Below are 20,599 nucleotides of genomic sequence, written 5' to 3'. Positions count from 1 at the left end.
TTTTGATTTATTGTCATTTTCATTTCTTAATTGAATCTGAAGATCTTACCATACTGCATAAGATTTACAAAACTAACATATACAGAAATATTAGCATCCATTACAGGTAGCAGTTACGTGGTGGTTCTTCAAAAATTCCATAAAAACACCGATTTTTTTTCTACTTTATCTTTATTAATACAAATCGTGTAAAACGGGCTTTAAAATAGTTCATATAAATACAAAAAACATTGTTTTAAATTAGAAACCCAAAGGGGTATTCCCAAATTTCGCTTCAATGCTAATTGGTCGAGAGATTCAAAGGTACATTTTCGGAATGTATGATGTAATTCGAAACCCAATATTCAGAGAACGGGTGTGTTTGGATATTAATTGACTACAAAGCATTGTTTGTAAATTTTGTATGAAACTGGTCCCGTTCAAAAATCAATGTCAAATTCCATTATTAGAATGTTTTTTCTTTTTAAATTTAAGGTCACTTAGGGAAAACGATATTTCGAGTTATATTTCTAATACATAATTCCTTATACTAAACATATAGATATATAAAAATTGGACGGAATATAGAAAAATAGATGGTCGGACATATTAATGTTGCGTTTTTTTGTTTGGCCATTGTATGCACAAACCCAAAATTTAGATGTCAGTTTGTATTCCGCCGCCAACAACAGCTGGAGGTGCTGATGGTGGTGGAGCTCGATGTCCTGGCTGGGGACGTCTTGGGCGGCTTGGCTGCGGTGCAAAATAGTCTTGAGCCACAGGTTGCTGTTGTTGTTGTATTTGGGCTGGAACTTGTTGAGTATAATAGTCATCTCCGCCACCATATTCACTTGCTGCTTCTCGTGTACTTATTTCATTCAAACGCTTATAACGCTCACGGCGAGCCTCTATCGTATACAGAACACCAGCTGGCATTAGAAGTACGGCTCCAACTACACCCAAGGCAAAAGACCAACCCATATCATTATTTTGCCAATGGGGCATCCAATCTCGAGAGTCGCCTTTGGCTCCGAACACCACAACTGCAATAAATCCGAATATGGAAGCCAAAATTTGGCACGAACCTATGGTCAATAATAGAAACACGTAACGGTCATCGTCCCTGGATGTCCGTAAAAACGACAATGTTAGTGGTAGGGCGATGAGACACATCACAAAACACAAAGTAGAGAAAACTTGAACGGCAATATAAAAACCAGGCAATAGGAAGTCATGTATAATGTAGTATTCCTCTTCAAACACCCACATGCATCCTTTGAATCTCGTTTCGTAGAATCTATGAATATCTTGGAAATTATTAAAACATACTTCCCATAATCCTAAATTTGTGAATTTGGGGTCTGTTAATTCTCCATCTGTCACCAGCCAGTATGGGGAGACAAAAGCAATTAGAAATAGTGTAAAGGCAAAGGCTGATATTCCCACAGCAATTCGTGTATTAAAATTGCTGGCTCCCATCGCAAATTAGAATATTAAATTAGAAATTATTAAAAATATTTGTTGTTCCACGCCCAGTGAATGTTAGTCGATTGCGTTTAATTTTGATAATCGATGATTCACTAAAAAGCGATTACTACCCATTTGATTTTTACGTCATAATGACACTTTATGGGGTGATTAACGATTAAGATTTGTTGGATAAGTTTTTAGTGAACATAAATGATGTCCCTTTTAACATTGCAGAGAGTAATGACACCGATGAATTTTTGTTTTTGGCAGCTGACACTCAATTTATACCATTTTACCAGAGCCGACGAATATATGTCTACTTGGCGTTGATCACATTTCATTTAAATAACAAAACCGATATGCAATTAATCGTAATACCAATGTTAAATTCTGATTTAAATTTTGTTAATTTTTGTAGGGCATGCTTTTTGCTAGTTTATAGCTGAGTACTATGTTCAGTTTTCAAGTTGAAAATCTGCTTGTTTTCACGGTTACTTTTCTTAATTAATTAATTTAGAAATATAAAAGTATTTACAATCAATTCCTTGGATCTTTTCCATCCATTATTTGGCAAGACTTGATTAAAATATAATCGTCTTCACAAATATATTTGTACTTTAACTTTAGGGTTTTGGTGAAAAAACAGAACATAGTACTCACCTTATAATAGAATCGTAGTATTAAATTAGTTTGGGCAAACAATTAAAAATCGGCTGGATTATAACGTTGGATAACGACATAGTTTCCCTGCCAACATTTTTTGAATTTGGGGACTCTTTTGAGAATCCCCACTACGTCGAAAACAATCATATACGACATCAAAAACACGTCGGAAAAGCGCCGTCACTATTGAGAAGTTGTACCACGCCAAGTTACTACAAAAATGTTTCGCATGAGTGCAATTATTAGGTGCCTTTATAGATCAATTTAGAACGACGCCAATAAGGGACCCTCCAAACAATCAGAAAAAGTGCATTTTAAGATAGTTGTAAAAGAATCATTGTGGTCGAGTAAAACACGTTTGTATAGATATTTATTAATTTGATTAAACATTTACAAATTCTTAAAAATATAACATTTATACCACTATCACATTACATTTAACATAATTTTTGGCATTAATGATGATGTTGAGTTACAAGTAGCGAGTTACATGTTGCTGCGTCTATCAACCAGTGTTTTTATTCCATGGAGGCAGCGTGTCTGTAAAATATCTGAAAAACAATCACTTTATTCCATTTGGAAAATCACCAAATTGTTCACCAATATACCTTTCACAATTTTAAGCGTATAATCTATGTTTTCAGAACATTATTTTCGTTTTTATTTAATTAAAATATAACAAGCTGGTTGCGCTTGGCGTTTCGCAAAAAAATGGCTTTTTTTACAGTAGGGATGGCAAATTACTTGCATGTACTTTTTGATGTACCTTTTCATGATGGTTGAAGTGACATTTACGAGTCTGTGGTAACGATGAGGTTGAAATGGAACTTTGAAATGCTGGCAGGGTTATGACAACATCATTAATTTTTTGTTCTAAGTGTAATTAATCAATATTTAATACAGGTGTCGTTGCGATTGTTCCGTTAAGCCAACAAAATGAAATTGTCGAAGCTAGTTTTTAAGTACAATAGAAGATAAAAAGTCACTTTGAATTGAACCACCAAATCGTTCTAACTGGTAAGCCTTTACTTTCCTCCATACGGGTCTCGAACATAACCACCCGTATTCTATTCCTTTTTTCGACACCAATACTAAATGAGGAAACAACCTGCTTCTCTGTGAGGTGATATTTCTATTATTAAGTAGCTGTTCTAACCATTGGTTCCCATATCCTTGATCGCCAACCACCCCGATTATCAGACATTATTGTACGATTAAAATTATAGTATGAACGGCGCATTACATACACCGAATTAATAACGACGTCATTGTAACAATATGCCGTTTTGTTGGCTTTGAACTCTGTACAACGCAGACAACTTCATTGAAAGGCGCTCCACCAAAAAAGGTTTGTGAACCATAGACCTTATAATACATAGATGAGCCATGGGTGTCAAACTATGTTTGACAGTTCCGAAGATTAAGAATAAACGAGAAAAATAAGAGCAGGCTTACAATCTCTTTCGTTTTCCTTTTTGTAGTTTGCCAATTTTACACAAAATTAGAACGTTTATGATGCAACAGAGGATTTATAAATAAATTAATATATCGAAAGTTCATATTTGAACAAAAAATAGTGACCAAAACCGCGCAAATACGAAAAATAATTTTGAGCAGCATTGCTCTTTACGAACAACACAAAAGCAAAATGTTTGGGACTGACTCTTTACGAAAAAAATCAAAACGAAATGTCAGAAAATTAATTTTTGGAACTGATACTTTTTTAAAGAGAATAGTGGATCATCTATGTATTATAAGGTCTATGTTGTGAACATATAGAAATATCATCACTATTTTATAATAAAATGCGTTCCATCATCACCCCTCTCACAGCATCGAGTATACGTCTCACACACACATTTCGAACGGCGTCAATTTTTACGATGCCGGTCCTGATATATGTCCGGAGGGCATATGATCGTCTAAGGGAGGAAGTTGTATGAGGGCATGCGGCGGGGGCTTGGCTTCTTTACTTCTTCTTCTTCAATTAGCGCATTAGGTGGAATCGTAGTAGTGGAATCGATTGGCGATTGGAAAGAAGTGAAAGAAATTAAAAGAAGCTCAGTATATTTATAAGGACGGAACCTTTAATTTGGGACTTATTACAGTTTCAGTACAACAAAGGAAAAACAAAACAACAAAGGGTTGAAGTGTTGTTGAAAAATGTCTGCCCCTGAAATCGAAGTGTCCAATATAACAAATTTTGAAAAGATACAAAACTTCATCAATGACACCGCTTACAAAGAAATTTTGGAAAACAGCGAAAACTACAATACACGGTTATGCATCGAAAGACGTCTCCGAATGCCTTTCTTGGACCAGATGACGGGAGTTGCTCAGACCCATTGTGCTCTCTTTGTTAAACAGAAACAACGTATGCCAGGAATGCGAGAAGGTCAACTTTATACCTATCCATCGTCGAGATGGAGAAAACCAAAAAGACAATATCTGCATAATCATCATCATTACAGACCATACCAGTATCGTGAGTCTCATCATTATAGTCATCATCATTACTCGACAGCAGCAGGTTCTGGAACATCATCCAGAGATCATCATCAGAATGAAAATGCAGGTAAATTGCAGATATGATAAATCAATAACCTGCTTGAGTAACTTATTTCGCCCAATGTAATTGGTCGTTCATTTTTATTATACTCATTAGCAACCCTTATCATGTGTTTTGTTGTATTTCTGTAAATGAGATTTTCCATCTTCTTGGCTGGAATGGGTGGTTGTGGTGATGGTGGTGTTTTTACCGCCAACATCACCACCCCTAGTCCTCTTTGTGCAATTCATGATTGCTACCAAAGTTGTTTTGCTTACATTTCTTTTTGCTTACATTTCTTGAGTGTTTACTTTGTTTTCTATTTGTCATCTGATTTATTTGCTTCAGAAAAAATCTGTATCTTTCTTTTACGAATATAAGGAATATGCATGTCCATGTTGCTGTGTATGTACAATACTTGGTTGCGGTAGTCCGCTAATAACACCGCAGGCGACTGTGGTTAATGCAATGTAAACATTGCTAAAGTCATATCCAAGTTTTGGCATGGGTTATTTTGGTCTCACCTCCTTCCATAATATTTTCTCTAAATTCAATTTATTTTCAATTCAACTAGGTAAATCCATAAAATGCTTATGTATCCTTTTATATTGTAGCTTTAACGGCCGATGGAAATTCAATGAGTGCTTCTGGCGATAATGATAGCAAAGATTCTCATGCTAATGCAGAAAAGGAATGGTTCCACGAAGATATGGAAATGTCATACCATCATCATGAAGATTTTGAGGACGATTTCGAATCAGATAACGATTTTGATGAATCGTATAGTGCGAGAGGCAAACGCAAACGCGGAACAACAGGCACAACACGATGGCGCAAATCGAATGCTACGGTAGATGGTACTCCAAAGCGTGGACGCAAAGGAGGTGGTGAGTAAAAGAGCGTATGGCTTTAACCATATTTTCACATTTTAAGACATTTTAAACTGTTATTCCCCTTTGTTCCGATATTCGGAATCGCTATTCTCCATCAAAAATAGAGACACTATTGGACGTCAACACGTTTTAAATTCGTAGTTCTCATTAAATAGAGTTGTATTGCCAAAATTTTTAGAAAATAAAAAAATTTCGCCAAAGGAAAATTATGAGATTAGCAAATATCGGAACATGGTGGATTGTGTTTTTATAAAAAAATGGTTCATAATAATCAATAGAATCAAAATTCGAATAAAAGTTAAATTGAAATCGAATTAAATCTACTAATCGTAAAAAACTCGAAGATTTGGAACTGGTGACTTTTGTAGAAATGGAAAGTCAGCTTTTTCAAATTTAAAAAAGTCGGAAATTCATGTTTTCACTGCAATAACTACAAAGTAATACAAACTATTGAAAGCTCTGTTTATAGCATGGATATTTAATATTAAAACTAGATTTGGCCAAAAACGTATTTTCAAATAGAACCATTTTTTCATTACGTAAAAATAAAAACAAGCGAGTACATGTCTACCTTAATTAATATAAAAATCAATCTATTTTAGGCACTCGGCGTCGTGGTGCCAATGCTGATGGAGAAGGCTCTTCTGGAGAGCCTACTCGTCGCCGTCGCGGTGGTGGTAGTGGTACATCTCAGAATACCTCAGCTGCTGGTGCAACCGTTACCAATGTTGCACCCAATACTATAAGTCATTCCAATTCAGCATCACCAATTACAAACACCGATGACTCCTCACAACCAGGATTAACATTGCCTTCCAGCGTCAATACCAATGCACCAGTTACAGCTCCTATTGTACCGCCACCTATCGATAATTCATCATCGAATGCAACTGATGCCTCAATGGGTTTACCAACCGATAGTAACTCATCTAGTGCGCCACCACTCGCAGCCACTGCAGCGGCCCAACAAGTTGTAGCCGCTGCTGCAGCGACAGCGGTAGCGCCAAGTCCAACAAAGTCAGGGGCCAAAACGAAAGTTCGTTCCAATTACCGTGATGTAGCGCAACCATCGCCATATTGTGACTTTTGTTTGGGCGATCAAAGGGAGAATAAAAAGACTAATTTACCCGAGGAATTGGTTTCTTGCTCCGATTGTGGTCGTTCTGGGCATCCATCTTGTCTGCAATTCACGCCCAATATGATAATCTCAGTTAAAAGATATCGATGGCAATGCATTGAATGCAAATATTGTTCCATTTGTGGTACATCCGATAATGATGATCAGTTATTGTTCTGCGACGATTGTGATCGTGGCTATCACATGTATTGTCTGTCTCCTCCTCTGGTGACACCACCAGAAGGTTCATGGAGTTGTAAATTGTGTTTAGAAGAATTCCACAAGACCGAAGATCCCAATAATACTACATAAATCCCAGGTCAAAACTGGAGTTAGATTCCCACAACAAAATGAAATTATTTTAATTTTTTACTCGACTCAACACGTGTGTGTTTATGGCAACATTAATTTAAGTTGGCCTTCAGTTTTTTATGTTTCCCACCATTTTAGGGTTTACTGGCAGCTTTCTAAAAGTATACAAATTTATATTTAAGAAAAAAAACGAATATTTTTTTCAACATTCTTAGAGTATTAAGTTAAATTCCCATTTTATGTTTCTAAGAAATTCCTTTGGTTAAGATCATGAGTATTTTCCTCTTTTTGTTGTGTGTTTTGTACGAATATTTGTTTTAATTTATTTTCCGTGTCCGTGATCAAATCTCATTCATATACATTATTATTTTTCTATTGAATTGTAAAATGTATATTCCATTAATATCATTCGGTTATACTTTTTTATACAAATCTTAATTATATACATACATAAAAATACTAAAGCAATATTGCTGCAACATTATCAAAAAAAAAAAAAAAACGATGCTGGAATTAAGTATATATAATTTCTACTTCCAATCATAATAAATCGCTAAAATATCTTTAAATGAAAATGGCTTACATATGAATTTCATGTACAAGAAAAATGTACAAAATTATGGATTAACTTATTTGGTATAGCTTTCTCATATTGTCTATTTTTTGTTGACCTGTTTCGCGAGCTCAATCCCATACTTTGATAAACAAATTTTGGTAGAACACCTTAATGCTGGCCACAATATTTGGTTTCTCTACGAACTCTGTTGTAAGATGGAGGTACTTTATCGCTGATATAAAACTCATATCATGTTGTTTCCATTGTCCCTTATTAGATACTGATACGAACTACATATCTTACAGCGCAAATGTGATTTATTTATTTCGTTTTATAAATTTAACTTTTACTTCACTTTTAGGCCTTATAATAATGCCAGATTTAAATTCAAATGTTTTTGGGTTGACTAGAGGTTCAATTTTAAAATGCTTAAGGATGTGCACCAGTAATGTCTTCATCTCATACATTGCGAATTTTTGTCCTAAGGAGAAAATAAGAAAAAGTTTAATTAAAACATAAGTACAAAAAGAGCAGAAGGCGGGAAGGAGCCTACTATATGATATCATCAAAGCAACGTATTATTAAAAAAGATGAATGCAAAATGTTGAAAAAAATTGTACCTAAAGAGGTTAGTATAAATATACTCTCCAAAGTCTGGTTATATTTCTATTATGTGTTCCTTCTTAAACATTTGCTTTAAGGAAAATTTCCTCTATATGTTATGATATATATTTTACCCCTCCAATATTTCTATTTATTTCTTGTTTCCATTACTTACCTATGCAATTCCTTTGGCCCGCACTAAATGGGGCAAAAGCATATGGGTGACGATCTTTTGAATTTTCTGGTAGGAATCGATCTGGATCGAACACCTCAGGTTTGGCAAAATGCCTGGGATTACGATGTAAATCAAAGATATGCAATGAAATGAAGCTGTGTGCAGGTAAAATCAAACCATTTGGTAATCGAGTTTCTTCGACTGCTTCGCGCATTATTACGGGAACGGTTGCATACAAACGCATAGATTCTTTGAGAAAACATTCTAAATATTTCAAACGATTTAACTGAGTAATATCTAAATTCGTCAAATCATCATCTACGTTGTCCAATACTTCCTGATAACATCGATCTTGCATTTCCGGATAAAGCGATAAATTCATCAGGCAAAAAACTAAAGTCATCGATGTGGTATCGAAGCCTTCAAACATAAATGTATCAACTTCTTCACAAATGCCTTCATGATTGATAAGACCTTCTTGTTCAGCTCGCAGTAAGGTATCCAGCATTGCATAACGTTTTTTCAAAAATCTAAAAAATGAAATATTTTCTTATCACATTCATTAATTTTTTTTTTTCATATTTACTTACTGATATTCTTCTTGATCTTGCTCTTGCTCTTCATTGTTAATTTCATTGGCAAAGATTTCCCGTTTCTTCTTAATAATGTCACTGGAGAAATCATGGACTATTTTAAGAGCTGGCAAGTATTTGTGTTCTTCCAATCTTTTATAAATGGATTCGATCATTAAGTGAGGATTATTGGCACGCCTATTGAAACATTCTTCAAATACACAAAAATTCTTGCGGTACTCGTCACCATTCAGACATTCGTCCAATTTTACTCCCAATGCAGTCTCTAAAGAAGAACATATTTTTAAGTATGTATACTACATATAATGCAAGACAATACTACAGTTATTTATTAAAAGATTCATTCACATGTTGACCAAAGCTTTCTTATACTTAATACGGCTCGCACTGCATTCAGTTGTATATATTTGTATCTCTTCTTTCCTTATTTTCAATCACTTTCCCAACACCTACTAATTACGAGGATATGAAGATCTATGAAGCTAACAGGGATATTTATCAATGTTACGGAGAAAGAGTTCGACAATTTTCCACTGTCATAAGTTGGCCACATACCTGATATACGTATGAATTTCCGATGGAAACAAAAAAGAGGGAAGGTAAGAGGTTTAAAATCTAAATAGAGAAACTAGGGAATCCTAGGTTCCAAATGTTTGCCTGGTTTGTAATCAAAGAAGTACCCCAAAAAGCCTGAAGATCCAGACTGCTGTGGGACAAAAATAACTCTTTACAAAAACGACTCTCATACAGCAAATTCCTTCTAGTATTAAAGAACTCTGAACTGTAGAGAGACTGGAGAGGTTTCGAAAACTCTAAGCCACATGGGATGGAATGGAACTCAAATCCTGATCTATTTTTCAAACATTTTAAAAATAGGAACGATTGTTCCAAAGCAAAAACCGATCAATTTGGGAGGTTCCTTCATATTCTTATGAGTGTTAAATGCTTCAACGTATGGGGGTATGAATAACGGAAAACGATGGTGGTATGAATAACGGAAAATATGATTTTAGTTACACTCGCAAACAATAGTTGGTATTAAAGGGTGATATGGTCAAAATTTGGTCAAGGGAAAACGCGTGTAAATCGGTGAAATCGTTTATTTAAAAAATCAAATTAAATTTCTTTTTCAAGTTCAATTAGTATAAAATTCAGGAAAAATATTCAGTTAGGCTTTCGCTTTTCCAAATCCGAATTGCCGGGTCTCACGCTTGACACCTGCCATCAGATTTTGTACAGCCACCTTGTCCACCTTCTTCGCCGCAGAAAGCCAGTTTGCCTTGAACTGCTGCTCGTCCTTAGCAGTTTTTTTGGTCTTCTTTAGGTTCCGCTTGACAATAGCCCAGTATTTCTCAATTGGGCGGAGCTCTGGCGTGTTGGGAGGGTTCTTGTCCTTGGGAACCACCTGCACGTTGTTGGCGGCGTACCACTCCATGGCCTTTTTACCGTAATGGCAAGATGCAAAATCCGGCCAAAACAGTACGGAACAACCGTGTTTCTTCAGGAAAGGCAGCAGATGTTTATTCAAACACTCTTTCACGTAAATTTCTTGGTTTCCAGACCCGGAAGCTATGAAAATGCTGCTCCTGTCCCGGAAGCTGCTTGTAGTCGGCTTTGACGTAGGTTTCGTCGTCCATTATCACGCAGTCAAACTTCGTCAGCATCGTCGTGTACAGCCTCCGGGATCGCGCTTTGGCCGTCGTATTTTGTTTATCATCGCGATTTGGAGTCACTACCTTCTTGTAAGTCGATAGTCCGGCTCGTTTTTTGGCTCGATGCACGGCATCTCGGAGAGAGAGGTTAGGGTTTCGCTTGAAACTACCGCAACTCTCTTTGTCGTCTCAGCGGCTTCCGGTTTTCGAATTCCCCCCGATCCAGACTTCCTGGCTGTCGACAAACGTTCCCCAAACACTTTAATTACATTTGTAACGGTTGAATTGGCAACTTTAAGTGATTTTTCCAGCTTTGCGTGCGAGTAGCTCGGATTTTCGCGATGTGCGAGCAAAATTTTGATACGCTGCTCTTCTTGCTTGGACGGCATTTTGACAACTGAAGAGTGAATTCCAAAATCAAAATAGGAACAACATTCTACACACACACACCTTCAAAATGAGGGGTGTTCAGGTTTTTTAAATGCAAAATTGAAAGAAATACGTCAAGTTTATATTGACCAAATTTTGACCGTATCACCCTTTAACAGTTAACAAAATCTCTTGTTGTTGAACAACAAAACTTCATGTCAAGTATTCATGCCTGTTCTGAGTCTCACCACACTGTACACCACACAGCACACATTCTTCACACCCCTCAAAAAGCTAGTGGTTCTGACTCACACGTGAGAAAATTTTTTGGAATTTCTGATCGAAAAATGCAAACAGCTGATTTTTTCTGCGATACATTTTATTTGCAGACAGTAATCATAAAAAAAACTATTTCACAGGAAAATTACAGCAGAATGTGGAAAAAGAACCCCTAAAATCCCTAAAAATATACACCATTCAGAAGAATTTTTTGTTCAAATTTTAGATAGTTTTATAAAAACCTACTTCGTGGTATATTCAACTGATTTTGCTTAATAAAATGTGCAAAATATAAAAAAAACACACATTAAAGTTTCAAAATCTGCTATTTATTTGTAAAGTGTAGTCCAGAACACCTCTTAAGTGTGACACCTCACGAAAGCGATAAATGTGTGTATCAGAACAGGCACGATGTTTAATATTTATTAGGAATGAAAGACATCGATTACTTACCACATATAACATTCAGGGTAAACTTTGGTATATATTCATCCAACAAAATTTCCTTAGCATCGATATTTTCAAAATATTGAACAAACTTAACACTTTCTTCCCTAAAAATAAATAGCAATAAAAATTTGTTTTACAATAATTTTTTTTTTTACAACTCACTTGAAGATTTCATGAAAATATCCCAGTATATTAAAATGAAAAGCTGGTGTTAACATTTTACGTCTTGAATGCCATTTTTGATCTGTAGAAGCTAATAGACCATCACCCAAAGCAGGTCGTAGAAAGTCATAGACAAAGCCTTTGGTAATCAATTTGGTATTGTTGAAAACCATTTCAGCTAATTCTGCATCGATTACATTCAGGAGTGTTTTACCAGCTATATATTGGACATAGCTACGTTTCATTTTTGATGCACAACTGCGTAAGTATTTGAATGTACCAACTGAAATACGAAAATTATGTACATAAAAATTTTAATCTATGAAAATACGAAAAAAGTCCTAATTTTATATAACAAATTTTAATAACAAATTTCTCCGAGTGTATATGATTTTTATAGAGCGAATGAAAGAGCCAAAAATTTACTTTAATAAAAATTATTCCGGCATTTCATTTTCATACACCCAAAGAAATTTGTTAGTAGAAACAGCAGAAAAATCTGTTAAAACGGTAAAAAATTTGCTTAAAAAATGGAAAGTGAAATTTAGCCAAAAAAAAGTGCTAACAATCGTGTATGTTCTGGGTTTCACATGAAATACTTGTGGGGAATTGTTCCCGTCGGGGATGTTCTGTGAGCTACTTTTGACGGATTTTTTTTAGTGGAATCTTTCTTATTTGCAAAAATATGTTTTCTATATGCCTCATAAGTATTGGGGGATAAATACTTGAGAAAAAATTATGTTATTTCTAAAAAATTGGTTATACGACTTTTGTGTGAATACGACTATGCACCCATTTCAAATAAATTCAAACAAGCAGGTATTTTGTATTTTTTCCAAAAAAAAAAAAACGTAAGTTTGTGACACCAACGTAAACAACTTGTTTACTTCTCATCTTTAAACCATGTGATTTGCAGATTGTCCTTTTTCGGTGGGCGAATTCAAAAAATTTGTTTCACGGAACACCAAGAACAACCAAAATTTTGGGGGGCGAAATCAAAGTGAAAGGGGAAATCTATGTGGAGGGAAATTCAGAACACACCCGGATACATTAAAATATTCTTTATAAAATTTCCTTGGAATACATGTGGGGAACGGGTATACTTTCCTTGGACCATCAAAGAGTAATTTCAGTTTGAAAATGGTCCCCAGGGACTTTCTCACCCATTTGAATATGTCTTGCATTTGCTCAAAAATGTGAATTTTTTCTCAAAATAAAGTATAACAGTTTGTTGATCGCATTTATGACCAAAACTATAGCAACAGATTCGGACTGCTATTAGGAAATCAAAGTGGAAGGGGAAATCTATGTGGAGGAAAATTCAGAACACACCCGTATACATTAAAATATTCTTTATAAAATTTCCTTGGAATACATGTGGGGAACGGGTATACTTTCCTTGGACCATCAAAGAATAATTTCAGTTTGAAAATGAAAATGGTTCCCAGGGACCTTCTCACACATCGGAGGATTAAGAATATGTCTTGCATTTGCTAAAAAATCTGAATTTTTTTCTCAAATTAAAGCATAACAGTAAGAAAAAGTTTGTTGATCGCATTTATAAGCAAAACTATAGCAACAGATTCCGACTGCTATTAGGAAATCAAAGTGAAAGGGGAGATCTATGTGGAGGGAAATTCAGAACACACCCGGATACATTAAAATATTCTTTATAACATTTTCTTGGAATATATGTGGGGAACGTGTATACTTTCCTTGGACCATGAAGGAGTAATTTCAGTTTGAAAATTAAAATGGTCCCCAGGGACCTTCTCACCCATTGGAGGATTAAGAATATGTCTTGCATTTGCTCAAAAATCTGAATTTTTTCTCAAATTAAAGCATAACAGTAAAAAAAAAAGTTTGTTGATCACATTTATGAGCAAAACTATAGCAACAGATTCCGACTGCTATTAGGTCTTTTCTATGAGTGTACCATTTTTGGCAAAATAGCTGTTTCTCTATTAAAAAACTTTAGTTTGGCGAATTTATGATATAAAAACAAGAGAAAATATAGTGCCTTTACTAACAATCATTGCAATTTTATAAAACATTAATTCAACGAGATTTCTTCCTTAAAATTACTACTGCAAAGAATTGTTACAGTGAAAATGTTCGATAGTGCACGATGAAAGGCCGCCATTTTTTTTTGCGAAAATATCAAACTTTGTTGTTTGAAACGAGCAGACTTTTTTTCAGTGAGTGTAAGATTTTCATGTTTGCTGTTGCTCAATGCTTGCGGGGTCAATATTCCAGGGCACTTACCAAAATCTAAACCTGCTGTATCAAAGGTATTTCCAAAAATTGTTTTTCCCGGCATGGTTGGTACAATATTTTCCACATTGCTGCCATTTTCTGTCCTTATTCTAGGAGCAAAAAATGCCAAAATATTATAATTGCGATTTAATCGAAAGATATATAAGATTAGAATAAATCCCACAGCCAAAGTCCACAGATACATAGTTTTTTTAATTTATTGTATAAAAATCTTTGCGCTATAGTTTGTTCACATCCGAGGTCTGGTAACAACTAACTACTCATGCAGAGATTGCAAAACTAAGCAATCTAGTTTGTTTGAACATTTTTTTTATCGCATAATAGACGAGTTTTAGTTTTTAGTTATCAATATGTATTAAATAAGTTTTGATTCGGAAAGTGTTTTTGCAATACACTTATAGAGAAAAAAATAGCAAAAAACTGACTGCTGTATTTATCTAGAAAAGTTGTTGCTATTTTAATAGTCGTTGGCACTCTTTGAAACACTCATAAATCTCACCGCTGGGATTTGGGATTGAACCCAAGATACTTTTTATGCAAGGTGGGTATGCTACCACGGTTGCCAAAAATAATCTACCAAACTTTAGAGAAAATTTTACAAAAAAAAAATGTCAAAATTTTATTTTTGTAGAAAATTTTGTTAAAATTTTATTTCTATAGAAAATTTTGTCAAAATTTTATTTATTGTCAAACCCAGCCAACTACACTCAAATCGATGATTTGACGGTGGCAAAGGAAAAGAGATATGTTTGTACGAATTTATTTCGGCATAAGCCGGCTATCATATAAAACCTTTTTTCGGAAGGTTCAAGTGTGGTTTACTTTTGGGTTTAGTGAACTGCTTGAATTTATTCTGATAATTGGTTGATAGTTTTGCTGCAAGTAGAGGATGCTGATGAGGAAACGTGCGTCCATCCAACCATCCTGCAGTCTATAGGGCTTTGCCCAAATAAATTTGACAAACATTTTTTCCTCTGTTGGTTAAGCTACACTTGTAGTTTAGTCAATGCATGGTTTTAAGCTGAAATAAAAAAAAAAAACAACAAAAATTTTATTTCTATAGAAAATTTTGTCAAAATTTTATTTCTATAGAAAAGTTTTTCATAATTTTATTTCTATAGAAAATTTTGTCAAAATTTTATTTCTATAGAATATTTTGTCAACATTTTATTTCTATAGAAAATTTTGTCAAAATTTTATTTCTATAGAAAATTTTGTCAAAATTGTATATCTATAGAAAATTTTGTCAAAATTTAATTTCTATAGAAAATTTTTTCAAAATTGTATATCTATAGAAAATTTTGTCAAAATTTAATTTCTATAGAAAATTTTGTCAAAATTTTGTTTCTATAGAAAATTTTGTCAAAAATTTATTTCTGTAGAAAATTTTGTCAAAATTTTATTTTGATAGAAAATTTTGTAAAAATTTTATTTCTATAGAAAATTTACAAATATCTACCAAAACATGAAGAATTCTACCAATCTACCAAACAGTAAAAAATCTAAAATTTTTGGTCGAATTCTATCAACTGTGGCAACCGTGCTTGCTACCCTTTGTGCCATGGTAGCCTAGATATGCAACAAAAACTTATTTTAAAAATTTTGTTAAAATTACAAATTACAAACACCAACAAATTTGTATTCGGAATACAAATGTCGAAATTCTTGTATCCAAAATTCGACTGATAGACATTTGGTTTTGAGAAAATTGAGTTAAATTGACTAATTTAATGTTAGCCATATAATCGACTTTTAAAGAAATATTCGAAAAGTCGAAAACCAAACTTTTCATGCTGAAAATGCATCGAAAGTCCCGATGCCAAAAGTCGACTTTTCAATAATCGAAAATTAAAAAATCAACCTCTTTTTATTGGCAATACAATCCCTAATTGGTAGTTGAATATTCAGCTTTAGAGGCCAGTAGGATTCAGGAATTCCTTTTCTATTTCCTTTAAAAAACACGAAGCACACGTTTTAATTCTGTCAATTACTGATTGATTTGTGGTATCAATTATTATACCCACCACCATAGAATGGTGACGGGGGTATAATAAGTTTGTCATTCCGTTTGTAACGCATCGAAATATCGATTTCCGACTATATAAAGTATATATATTCTTGATCAGGGAGAAATTCTAAGACGATATAACGATGTCCGTCTGTCCGTCTGTCTGTCTGTTGTAATCACGCTACAGCCTTCAATAATGAAGCAATCGTGCTGAAATTTTGCACAAACTCGTCTTTTGTCTGCAGGCAGGTCAAGTTCGAAGATGGGCTATATCGGTCCAGGTTTTGATATAGTTCCCATATAAACCGACCTCCCGATTTGGGGTCTTGGGTTTATAGAAATCGAAGTTTTTATCCAATTTGCCTGAAATTTGAAATCTAGAGGTATTTTATGACCATAAAGAGGTGTGCCAAAAATGGTGAGTATCTGTTCATGTTTTGGTATAGCCCCCATATAGACCGATCTCCCGATTTTACTTCTTGTGCTTATAGAAACCGCAGTTTTTATTCAATTTACCTGAAATTGGAAATCTAGAGGTATTGTAGGACCACAAATACGTGTGCCAAAAATTGTGAGTATCGATCCATGTTTTGGTATGGTCCCCATATAAAACGACCTCCCGATTTGGGGTCTTGGGCTTATAGAAACCGTAGTTTTTATCCAATTTGTCTGGTATTTTAGGACCATAAAGAGGTGTGCCGAAAATGGTGGGTATCGGTCCATATGTTGGTATAGCCCCCATATAGACCGATTTCCCGATTTTACTTCTTGGGCTTCTAGAATCCGAAGTTTTTATCCTATTTGCCTGAAATTGGAAATCTAGAGGTATTTTCGGGTCATAAAGAGGTGTGCCGAAAACGGTGAGTATCGGTCCATATTTTAGTATAGCCCCCATAAGAACGATCTCCCGATTTAACTCTTTGGGTTTCTAGAAACCGAAGTTTTTATCTGATTTGCCTGAAATTGTAAACATTCTGGTATTTTAGGCTCACAAAAACGTGTATCGTATTAAGTTTTTATCGGTCCATTAGGTAATGCCTCCATATAGACCGACTTCACTTCTTGAGGATGTAGAAGGCGCACAGATCATGAAAATTGCTTGAAACTCAATGTAAAATTTCCAGATTTTACTTCTACAGATTTAATATTTCAAATCAAGACGTTATTTTATAATTTTCTTCCACACTTACAAGAGATGTTAATGATTCCTCTAAAACTCAAACAAAAATGGTCCTTATAAATCCAGAATCTAATATAGTCCTCATAGGTGAAATCTTTAAATTTATCTTCGGGAAGTGCCCTCAAGTCCTCCTGAAATTTCAAAGGAAACCCTAATATTTGGTTCATGGTGGTGGGTATTTAAGATTCGGCCTGGCCGAACTTAGTGGTGTATATACTTGTTTTTTAATCGAATTGTTTTAGAACTCAATTCTTGGATTGCATGTTTTTTTATGTGTATGTGTTTTAAATTTGAAATAAAACTAATCGAATGTTGTATGAAGATAAGACTTGAATTTTTAACTTTAATTGTTGTTAGAAATTAGACACCAAGTAGACTACTTGCTAGACATTCGTTTCGTCAACATCGCGGAGCAGAAGAAATGTTGATAAAATTGTACACTTTATTGCGATATGAATCTGTTAAAGTATACTCCTAAGTCGCTAAAGAATTGTTCCAATAATGCCGCTGTTATCAGTAATGGACTGGTAAGGTGGATTTAATATCCCAGCAAAAAAAGGGTCGACAAAAAAGTAATGACAATGTTCTTTTTGGATCCGGAAGTGGTGCAAAATTGGCGCAGAAGCGATGAATTTAACATGGGCTTGTAATAGGATGGATGCCAAACATTTCAACAGCCGTTGCACTGAATTTGCATCACTTCTTAAGGTGTGATGCTAATACAGTGATTTGGATGTGAATTTAAAAAATTGTGATATTTTGACAAATACATTTTAAATATTATAAATTAATGGTTCTTCAAGCTCGAGGTCTTTTTAAAATATTTTATTTATTATTCCCAATATTTCGCGATTACGATATTGAATCGCTTCCTCAGGGGTATGTATAGTATCCACAACACAAAATACTTAAAGCTACTGTAGATTCACTACCCTCGTCAGCTGTCTGTATTGCACTGACGAGGGTAGTGAATCTACAGTAGCTTTAAGTATTTTGTGTTGTGGATACTATACATACCCCTGAGGAAGCGATTCAATATCGTAATCGCGAAATATTGGGAATAATAAATAAAATATTTTAAAAAGACCTCGAGCTTGAAGAACCATTAATTTATAATTCTAACAAAAAGGTCGACCAAAAATCAAACAAAAACTAACATTTTAAATATTCTTATGATTTTTAATGCATTCTAACGCTTATCTGAACTGTTAGACCTCTAATACATATTTACAAAAATTCGCATTTTTTCTAAAATAGATTTAATAGTTTTTTCGACAAAATTTTAATAATTTGTACCATTTTATTAATTCTTACTTATTAATATTACACATTAAAAATATGAAAATGCGAGTTTTAAAAATTGAAATAAAAGAACTTTCTGTGTAGTTAAAATAAAGAACAACTTTGGAAGGACATTTTTTGATGTGCTTCTAAAGTTGTGCCTTTAGAAGAACTTCCAAATTTTCTATACAATTTTTTTTCAAAATTTTATTTCTATAGATTTTTTTTCAAAATTTTATTTCTATATAAATTTTTTTAAAAAATTTATTTCATTGGAAAAAAAAGAATATAGAAATTTTATTTCTATATTAATTTTTTTCTAAATTTTGTTCCTATAGTAAATTTTGTTAAAAATTTATTGCTACAGAATTTTCTGTCAAAATTTTATTTCTATAGAAAATTTTATCAAAACTTTATTTCTATAGAAATTTTTGTCAAAATTTTATTTCTATAGAAAATACTTTTGTCAAAATTTTGATTCTATAGAAAATACTTTTGTCAAAATTTTATTTCTATAGAAAATTTTGTCAAAATTTTATTTCTATAGAAAATTTTTGTCAAAATTTTATTTCTATAGAAATTTTTGTCAAAATTTTATTTCTATAGAAACTACTTTTGTCAAAATTTTGATTCTATAGAAAATGCTCTCCAAATTTTATTTCTATAGATTTTTTTTAAATTTTATTTCTATATTAATTTTTTTCAAAATTTTGTTCTTATAGAAAATTTTGTCAAAATTTTAATTCTATAGAAAATTTTGTAAAAAATTTATTGCTACAGAATATTCTGTCAAAATTTTATTTCTATAGAAAATTTTGTCCAAACTTTATTTCTACAGAAATTTTTGTCAACATTTTATTTCTATAGAAAATAACTTTGTCAAAATTTTGATTCTATAGAAAATTTTGTCAAAATTTTGTTTCTATCGAAAATTTTTTCAAAATTTTATTTCTATAGAAATTTTTGTCAAAATTTTATTTCTATAGAAATTTTTGTCAAAATTTTATTTCTATAGAAATTTTTGTCAAAATTTTATTTCTATAGAAACTACTTTTGTCAAAATTTTGATTCTATAGAAAATGCTCTCCAAATTTTATTTCTATAGATTTTTTTTTTTTTTAATTTTATTTCTATATTATTTTTTTCAAAATTTTGTTCTTATAGAAAATTTTGTCAAAATTTTAATTCTATGGAAAATTTTCTCAAAATTTTATTTCAATAGAAAATTTTGTCAAAATTTTATTTCTATAGAAAATTTTGTCAAAATTTTATTTCTATAAAAACTTTTGTCAAAATTTTATTTCTATAGAAAATTTTGTAAAAAAATTATTGCTACAGAATATTCTGTCAAAATTTTATTTCTATAGAAAATTTTGTCAAAATTTTATTTCTATAGACAATTTTATTAAAATTTCATTTCTATAGAAAATTTTGTCAAAATTGTATTTCTATTTATTTCTATAGAAAATGTTGTCAAAATTTTATTTCTATAGAAAATGTTGTCAAAATTTTATTTCTATAGAAAATTTTGTCAAAATTTTATTTCCATAGAACATTTTGTCAAAATTTTATTTCTACGGAAAATTTTGTCAAAATTTTATTTCTATAGAAAATTTTGTCAAAATTTTATTTCTGCTACAGAATATTCTGTCAAAATTTTATTTCTATAGAAAATTTTATTTCTATAGAAATTTTTGTCAAAATTTTATTTCTATAGAAAATATTGTCAATTTTTTATTTCTATAAAAAACTTTGTCAAAATGTTATTTCAATAGAAATTTGGTTAAAATTTTATTTCTTTTTGAAAATGTTCTCAAAAATGTATTTATATAGAAAATGTTCTCAAAGGTATATTTCTATAGACAATAATATTTTATTTCTATAAAATATATTTCTATAGATTTGGTTAAAATTTATTTCTTTTTGAAAATTTTCTCAAAAATTTTTATTTCTATAGAAAAAATTTTCAAATTTTTATTTCTATATATATTTTATTTATATATTATTATATATATTTCTATATATTTATTTC

General features: G+C 32.6%; 3 protein-coding genes and 1 long non-coding RNA gene across 4 annotated transcripts; 1 reads left to right on the top strand and 3 right to left on the bottom strand.

Moving 5' to 3' along the window:
• Positions 1 to 152: 152 nt before the first annotated feature.
• Positions 153 to 1,547, bottom strand: kune (claudin). The gene has a single exon (XM_075309850.1). It carries the CDS (start codon positions 1,456 to 1,458, stop codon positions 637 to 639), a length of 822 nt encoding a protein of 273 aa, XP_075165965.1. The 5' UTR covers positions 1,459 to 1,547; the 3' UTR covers positions 153 to 636.
• A 902-nt stretch (positions 1,548 to 2,449) lies between these two features.
• LOC142241964 (uncharacterized) lies at positions 2,450 to 2,817 on the bottom strand. Its single transcript, XR_012723891.1, has 2 exons — positions 2,721 to 2,817; positions 2,450 to 2,663 (listed from the first exon to the last, which is right to left on the bottom strand). It is a non-coding gene; the product is annotated as an uncharacterized LOC142241964 (long non-coding RNA).
• A 1,249-nt stretch (positions 2,818 to 4,066) lies between these two features.
• On the top strand, positions 4,067 to 7,557 carry d4 (double PHD fingers d4). Its single transcript, XM_075313807.1, has 3 exons — positions 4,067 to 4,687; positions 5,275 to 5,547; positions 6,156 to 7,557. The coding sequence occupies exons 1-3, from the start codon at positions 4,276 to 4,278 to the stop codon at positions 6,980 to 6,982; spliced, it is 1,512 nt and encodes a 503-aa protein (XP_075169922.1). The 5' UTR covers positions 4,067 to 4,275; the 3' UTR covers positions 6,983 to 7,557.
• Positions 7,558 to 7,837: 280 nt separating this feature from the next.
• On the bottom strand, positions 7,838 to 14,366 carry LOC142241930 (putative cytochrome P450 4p3). Its single transcript, XM_075313806.1, has 6 exons — positions 14,087 to 14,366; positions 11,822 to 12,104; positions 11,663 to 11,763; positions 8,907 to 9,174; positions 8,317 to 8,846; positions 7,838 to 8,019 (listed from the first exon to the last, which is right to left on the bottom strand). The coding sequence occupies exons 1-6, from the start codon at positions 14,280 to 14,282 to the stop codon at positions 7,856 to 7,858; spliced, it is 1,542 nt and encodes a 513-aa protein (XP_075169921.1). The 5' UTR covers positions 14,283 to 14,366; the 3' UTR covers positions 7,838 to 7,855.
• Between the last annotated feature and the right edge of the window lie 6,233 nt (positions 14,367 to 20,599).

The sequence above is a fragment of the Haematobia irritans genome, chromosome 5 (assembly GCF_050003625.1).
Source record: "Haematobia irritans isolate KBUSLIRL chromosome 5, ASM5000362v1, whole genome shotgun sequence".
Taxonomy (NCBI): Eukaryota; Metazoa; Arthropoda; class Insecta; order Diptera; family Muscidae; genus Haematobia; species Haematobia irritans.
The sequence above is the reverse complement of the archived record's forward strand: the minus strand, read 5'-3'. Positions and strand labels throughout refer to the sequence as shown.